Source organism: Lates calcarifer, linkage group LG6, assembly GCF_001640805.2.
Source record: "Lates calcarifer isolate ASB-BC8 linkage group LG6, TLL_Latcal_v3, whole genome shotgun sequence".
NCBI lineage: Eukaryota > Metazoa > Chordata > Actinopteri > Centropomidae > Lates > Lates calcarifer.
Genome location: NC_066838.1, coordinates 4,584,079 through 4,591,506, shown reverse-complemented (window position 1 = coordinate 4,591,506; position 7,428 = coordinate 4,584,079). Strand labels below are relative to the sequence as shown.

At 38.8% G+C, this 7,428-nt stretch overlaps 1 protein-coding gene across 3 annotated transcripts in view; it reads right to left on the bottom strand.

The window, feature by feature from the left end:
• Nucleotides 1-7,428, bottom strand: part of LOC108882664 (solute carrier family 41 member 3) — a 32,104-nt gene that overhangs the window by 9,519 nt on the left and 15,157 nt on the right. For all 3 annotated transcript variants that reach the window (XM_018675323.2, XM_018675322.2, XM_018675324.2), the window contains exons 7-10: nucleotides 7,113-7,257; nucleotides 5,956-6,035; nucleotides 1,619-1,753; nucleotides 922-1,070 (exon numbers count right to left, since the gene is read on the bottom strand). In XM_018675323.2, the coding sequence (XP_018530839.1) occupies nucleotides 922-1,070; nucleotides 1,619-1,753; nucleotides 5,956-6,035; nucleotides 7,113-7,257 (509 nt within the window). The remainder of the gene's footprint in view (nucleotides 1-921; nucleotides 1,071-1,618; nucleotides 1,754-5,955; nucleotides 6,036-7,112; nucleotides 7,258-7,428) is intronic.

Below are 7,428 nucleotides of genomic sequence, written 5' to 3'. Positions count from 1 at the left end.
CATTAGTATATCAAAAATCATTAAGTTACAATCTACAATTGGGTGATTTAAGGGTGTTTCCTGTCAACCTGGTGGCAACACTATAGCACTATGTCGCTATTGATATTGTGCAAAAACTGGTCAGACTGAGAGCCGAGATATTGAAGTAGTTAGCTACATTTGACTGGTGCACTTCATATGCGTACTGTAAATATGTACTGATGTATTTCTCTCTGCACCTGTGAATGTTTTGTGTGTGTTATTTTACCACATCACCCAGACAAGTGATCTCAATAGCAGCTTCCTATGTATCTTCCAGAGCAGTGAAATCATTCAAGGTCTGAGTCAACTTATCTGGGCTCTGGCAATTTCAGTAAACTCTTGAGGATTCAAATAAAAGTCAGATTATATATCTGCCAAACAGTCACTGACTTGCTACCAAAGAAAACAACATCTAATTTAGTACAACAGTACTGACAGGACCATCAAACATTGTTTTTATAAACACTTAGCAGCTGAGATGATGTTATGTTGAGGAGGTCAGAAAGGGGACTGTGGCAGGAGTGCAGTGTACATTTGGTTCTGTTCTGGAACAAATCTTTATCTCAGCGAACTGCTGAAACACCAACATCTGGCACAAGTCATTTCACAGTTAGGTAACAGGTGGCAGCAGCCATTTTTATCAGGCTGTGCAAAGTCTTACAATGTACCTTCTGATGACTGGTTTCCACAGTTTGTATCAGAGGGTCGTGTGAAACCTTAGGGCCAACTAAGGGCCAGCTGAGGGCCAATAAGTTCATGAGAAATCGCTCAGTGTTAGCTACCACAGGCTGGAGAATGAAAATGAAAAAAAATGAAATGAAATCTGTATCCTGTTTTATTGCAATTAAAAGGGGACATGAAAACATGTAAAAACGTGCATATGGAAGTGCATCAGTTTACCTGTAGCAAAGCAGCACACAGGTAGCAGACGGTGAAGGCTATAGTGATGGGTGCCTCCTCTCCCTGCAGCAGAGAGATGGCGTAGAGGAAGACGAGGTGACCAGGGATAACCAGCATCAGCAGCACGCGTGCTGACTTGGAGTTCACCCCTGTGAGATGGAGACGAAAGGCTTTTACTCAGCTTGGTAAGCAGGCAGGCTAATTTGTTTTGGTAGTATGATCACTTAATGCTTGAATTTTCCTTTATGTTAACGCAGTCCTGCCTAAACAGATTTTGATGAAAAACGTCTCTTTCGTCATTAAAAATGATTTCCACTTTTCTTTTATCACCAGTGTTTCGACTCAGGAATTCACGTACTATCTTCAAGGAATGATTAAACCATGATACTGTAAATCTATGTGTGTTTCCCAAACTAGTTACTGTCCTATAATCTAACATAATAATGTTTAAGGTGCATTAATTTATTTTTTGGTTACTTGGTTGGTTACCTCAATATTAATATATCAAATAAATTAATATTGATAAAGTTGTTATTGCAAACCTGTTAGCAATATACAAATCCAGCAAAACCACATTAGCATTCATTTGGACTGTTTTGGTATCCAGCAGCTATTGAGAATCATCTCCATCTCTTCAACTGCTAAATGCTCTACTGTTTTCAGATGCCACAGTGTGTGTCCAATATGGCAGTGTTACCTGAGGAGAAGAAGGTGATGCAGGGATTAGGCCAGTGCTGCCTCATCTTATAGGGCAGCACCCCTGGGATGCTCCAAAAGTGCAGGTAGGTTGAGATCCTACTAGCCTGGATGGCCACCAAGTTACCACCCACTCCTACACAGGAGTAGAAAAAAAACAAGGACAAACTGACTAAGTGGGTGAGAGAATCAATGAGTGTATGAATGGAGTTGTGGCACAAAGCAGAGCAAACACTTTAATCCACTGGTTGTAACTTTATTTCTGCCTAAAAACATCAAGATTTATTGTATGTGTTCAAATGACAAAGACTTATTGTTTTCCCACACATTGATTTGAGAAGCTGATATTGATTTTGTATTATCATAATTAAGTGAAACAGAAAGCTCTTTCAAACCAGGGATAGTAAACACAGCTTTACAATCAGTAACGCTTAATCTCTTTCATCATCGCCTGCACACAAATTAAGCCAAGTAATGACACAAGCTTGGCTCGGCTGTGATCCCGTCAGGGTTTATAGAAAGTGTCCGTCTTAATAAGTCACACAGGCCAAAGCACAGCTAAAACCTGGCTAGTGGTATCACAGTAACTGAAAAGAATTTAAAGAGATGAATACAAACAAAAGCACAACCTGATACCTCAGAAAGACACAAAAACAGCGATATGCACGTATGGAAACAAAGTCAATCACATGCAGCCATATGGTTCTGACAGTGAAACAGGACTCTGGTTGTGCAAAAATCATTATGTGTCTTTTCTCACATTCTGGCAGATCGCTTATTTCTGACAGACTTTGTGTCAAGGTGTCTGATCTGTTTGATAAATAATTTTCAGATTTTTAAATCCTTCCCAGATGTTATGTGCTTCAAAGCAACTTAAAAGGCCTCACCAGGGTAAAACATAAAAAGATATATTTATCCTTTCATTCTAGTCTAGTCTAACTTTTCCAGATCCCACCGGTTTTAAAAGTCCATTTTAATTTTGGTGTTGACAAGGGTATCTGTGCCTAATTCAGTTAAATCAAACACCTTTCCAAGTTATTTATCCCAAAAATGGCACAGATGTTCTTTTGTGAGATGGAAAAGACTTGAGGGAACTTTCAGTAAAACATAATACTCGTCTATATGCAAGCCAATGAGGGAAAATGGCAAATTCAAACCAGATTGCAGAATTTAGAATTTCGCAGTGAGGGGTGCGAAGAGAGAGAAAGAGAGGGAGATTGAGAAACAGCGGGAAGATGGGAAGAGACAAAATGAGAAACAGTGACAGTGAGTCGAAGGTTATTAAAGGGCCTGTCAGCTGTGCCAGGACACTGGGTGTGCACCATTAGTGGTTTAAATCGACTTCTCTCCTATACTCAGTGGATCCCTACATGCATCACCTCACAGCCAAACCACTTATACTGAAGGCTGCTTCTTTTTTGCTTCCACATGCATTTTTCATCATTCTGAAACAGCATTATGGGGTGAAAATCATTTTTTATGTTTAAAAAGTACATTTCATTCTCTGATGCCTACAGTTGATTGGGATTATTTCATGGAGAAAAGAGCTGCATGCAAATCCAAAAAGTTAAACTGTTAGGGATTGCACATGGGTCAGTTTACAAAATCTGTACACACTGCAAAACACTGTTTTCCCATCCCTCTGTTCTTGATTATTTCCCCTGCTCTTCCTATCCCCCCAACTGCATCCTGTAGTGGATCTGTAATAATAAAAGAAAAAGTATGCTTCTCATTTTATAGTTGGTAACCATTACATTTAGTGGCTGAAAGGAGAATTGTCACAAGCAGAAGCAGGCTTTAGCTAGATAGCTAATTAAGACAATATTAGCTATGTGAGTTGTTTGAAATGCTGTCTCAGGCTGACTTGCCAAATGACAAGTTTTGAAACGAGACTGAAGCTACAGAGAGAGTAGATACTAATGTTTTATGTACAATTAGGACAGATATAGGATCAGACTGGTATTTCATCCTTTCAGTTGAAATGGATCAAATTTGACCCAAAAACAATAGAAACATAGGACCTTGGGAACATAGTTATGTTAATGATAGTAGATGCGCTATAGTGAAGTTTTAACTTTTTTATAACACAACCTGTAATCCAACCTAATAAAGCAGTATAATGACATGTTCTGTGGCCTTGGAGGTAATGCTGGGTTGGGCTACTACTGTAGTTAGATGGACACGCTAACATTTGTGGCTAACGTTATTGCTCTCCCTTCACTTTTTCCAACAGACCTGCCATGCCTAGTTACAGTTGCCAAGCTATAACTGAACAATTGCAGTTTGGAGGAGGAAATGTTCAAATGATTCCTATATCCAGCATATCAGTGGTTGGGCTGATGAGCTGCAAAGGGTGTATTGTTACTTCAACTCACACATTTTTACACACATGCATGTGTATGCATATGCATAAGTGTTGTGAATTTCTCTCCAGTTGAGACTGCACAACTGAGTGAATCATCAAAGCAGTTTGATGCTCCACATGTTGGTGCTGTGGTGCATCTGAAATAGCTGGTGCTTCTCAAAATGTTCCAGTGGTTTTAAGGCTTCATTTACAGGACCTTTTGGCAGCTCTGGTGTTTTGGCCCATTGACTGTAAATCATGTATACTTTAATATTAAAGCCAAACATTTTCCAAACCATCACAGATGATTTTATACTTACTTCTGACCTTCCAGACAGACACTGGTTTCAGGTCATTCAGGTCAATGATAATTTAAATCAACTTGGAAAAATCTGACTGATATAGGTTCTATGGGGGCACAACACTCTACCACTGACCCAAATCAACCACAGAAATCACCTTTAGAACAACCAAATCCATGGGATTTAGAGATAAAGACACATCAAAATAACCACGACTAAATCAAGACTACAACATCAACACAAACCCCAGGCTAAGAGGCATCGAATCCAGCAGCCCGATGCTAGAGGCCTCCCCCTTATAATGCTAGCACAGGAGCTTTTAAGCACATTGATGGCTGGTCAGGGAGCACCTGGTGGAGCTAACGTGAAGACAGGAGAGGATACAGACACACAGAGCACCACAGACACATACAGGCCTAGCATGTATGATATTTTGAGCAAGAACCTGATTGCTACCCTTTTTGCTAGGGCTGTGTATTTTACCTTATACCACCAATACTTATATGGTACTGACTTAAATGTGTCTGTGGAATCAAGGCATGAGAGTACAGAAAGTTGGACCCAAATGCCTGGTCAAATGAACAGTGTTGTTCACTTGGTTTTGATCAGAGTTAAAAATCATACATTTGTCATTTCCTGACTGTATATACTGCTCAAACTAACTATTGATACCCAGTCCTATTTGTTAATGTACACTCTAAAGGCTTCACTTATCTTTACTCAGGAGGACACTTTTCAATACAAAAAAAAAACAAGTTTACTTTATCATTTTAGGTACATAACTGTGTGTCCTCTATGTTCAATTATCTGATTGTACCACTGTTGAAAGCAACACTGTACAGCAGTTACCTTTATAATGTCACACTTCAGGTATTCTTATACTCACTTACTATAAGCATTTTCAAGTCACAGCATACAACTAAAGATAGAGAGAAATAAAAATAAATAAATAAAAACTGCTAGCAGCTGTCTGGAAGGAAAGAAATCAATCCAAAAAGTTATTTGAAGAAGGTATGTTGCTGGGAATTAGTGACGCACTGAACACCAAATCTCAGTGAGGAAACATTACTATTCTGCTCCGAGAGTTGGACTGCGCTTTTGACTCAGTGTCTGGTATGCTGCTCGGATTCATATACAAAGCACCCTAAGAGCACAACTTGTTCCTTGAAATGTAATTGTATGACAGGAGTAGGGTTGACTATATGATCAGGTGTGTATGACTGAAATGAATGTTGTTAGTTCATGTATATTTTGTGTGCTTTTATTTAACCTTCAACTGCTGAGCTTTCCCTGCATGACTCCAATCTGCTGCTGACTGCCACTGATGCCTGTCCCTCATTCATTCCTGCTTTTAGATCAATATAGTGTTGATATCAATACAATTGTGATGGCAACTTTTGCCATGTTCATTATGCACCCTTCAAACATGAGTGAGGTGTGTTTGTTTGGGATTACTGTGCTAATTAAACTCTAGCATTCTGTTTGGATTTGTGTAGGGAACATGCTTATGTGCATGTGCTGCCAAACACTGCACTAGAAACATCTCTACAGTAATGGTTTAATCTTAATGATGTGAGTGTTATTTAACTGTCACTCTGGACAATATCCTCTAAATGGCTAAAAATGCTAATTTAACCCTCAGTTTGATTACTCCTTGTGGCATTATTTAGCTTTAAAGACCAATTAGCTTACCGTTAATGACGGGTGTAAAGACAGCCATGCCCTCAAAGTTGGGATCGCTCACTGTCTTGTCCAGTATAAGGCCTCCAAAACTGCAAATCATAAACAGAGAAGGGATCAGGACCTCACACAGTTGCTGGGTTTCCCAGCCTGATGCCAGACCTGAGGGAAAGGGTTTTCCTGCTTTCAGCTACTTAATCACCAGTTCAGAGGGCTGTCTTATGTTTGCTCATTGAACATCTTACCATCTGGATTACTTAGATCTGCAATCCACACAGATAATTTTACTTAAAGTGTTCTGTTCACTCTATCAAGTTCCACTCACTGGAACAAAATGGCTTCCAATATAAACCTCTGACCTTCAGAATAAAAAGGGTGGGAGAGGTTAGATTGTGTTAAGGTGATGTCATTTATTATTTATACTCATTGGATATAACCAGATAAGATTAATTATCAATATCACAAAAATAAAATACTCTAACATGTATTCTGCCTGTGTGTTGCACAATCAGCCAGTCAGAGCTGTGTACAAATTCAGAGACTGTGCAAGTAGTGTTTGATTGTTAATGTGTATAATGGAATTTATATGTGATGTGAGGTGATGTTTTAATGAATAACATGTCCATTTTACAATCAAAGAGGAACTGCCTTTTTGTCAGTAATGTATATGAAATACTGTTTTATTCATATTCATGTCATAATTTCTCCATTACCAGTTAGTCTGTGCTTTCATTTAGCTGGTATGGCAACTGAGTGCTACACTGCATTATATGAAAACAGGAAAATTATAATTATAGTTATCACTAACTATTCCCTGCTTTCATCCTGAATGCCAGATCCATATCACAGAAGCAGTACATTCACAGTTTATTATTTAGCCCATTCAGTTCATTTTTTGTTTTTTTTCCTACCATATGAGCCCTGGAGGGGGCTCAGCAGTTTCATAATTATATACTCCTTGGAAAAGACTTTGATTTGATTTGTATAAAATGACTTTCCCTGCAGCATCAAGTTCAACAGAGGACAGCTATGCTAACAGTTTTATTCAAGTCTGTGAGTTTTTATTTTGGGTCAGCTTAATTCTAAATCTTGAACTTCAAACATCAGTGTACATTTCCACTAAATAAATTAATAATCAACAATAATAATAAACGTGTGAATATATATACCTGCTAATGGACATAGCCACTATAACAGGCTGCCACCCTGAGCGGAGAACCTCTCTGATCTGAGGGCTCTGTCGAGCCACCATCACCCACAGTGGGATCAGAGCCAAGAAGACCAGACACACCAGGGGGGACAGGTACCATATATCTGTAGAGCAGGAACAGGTATGAGGTGGGGAAGAAATACACAATATGTGTGTGTGTGTGTGTGTGTGTGTGTGTGTGTGTATATATATATATATATATATATATAGTCAGATCTAAGTTACAATTAACTTTAATTTAGTTACACACAATTAACTGATAACACACCAATCAT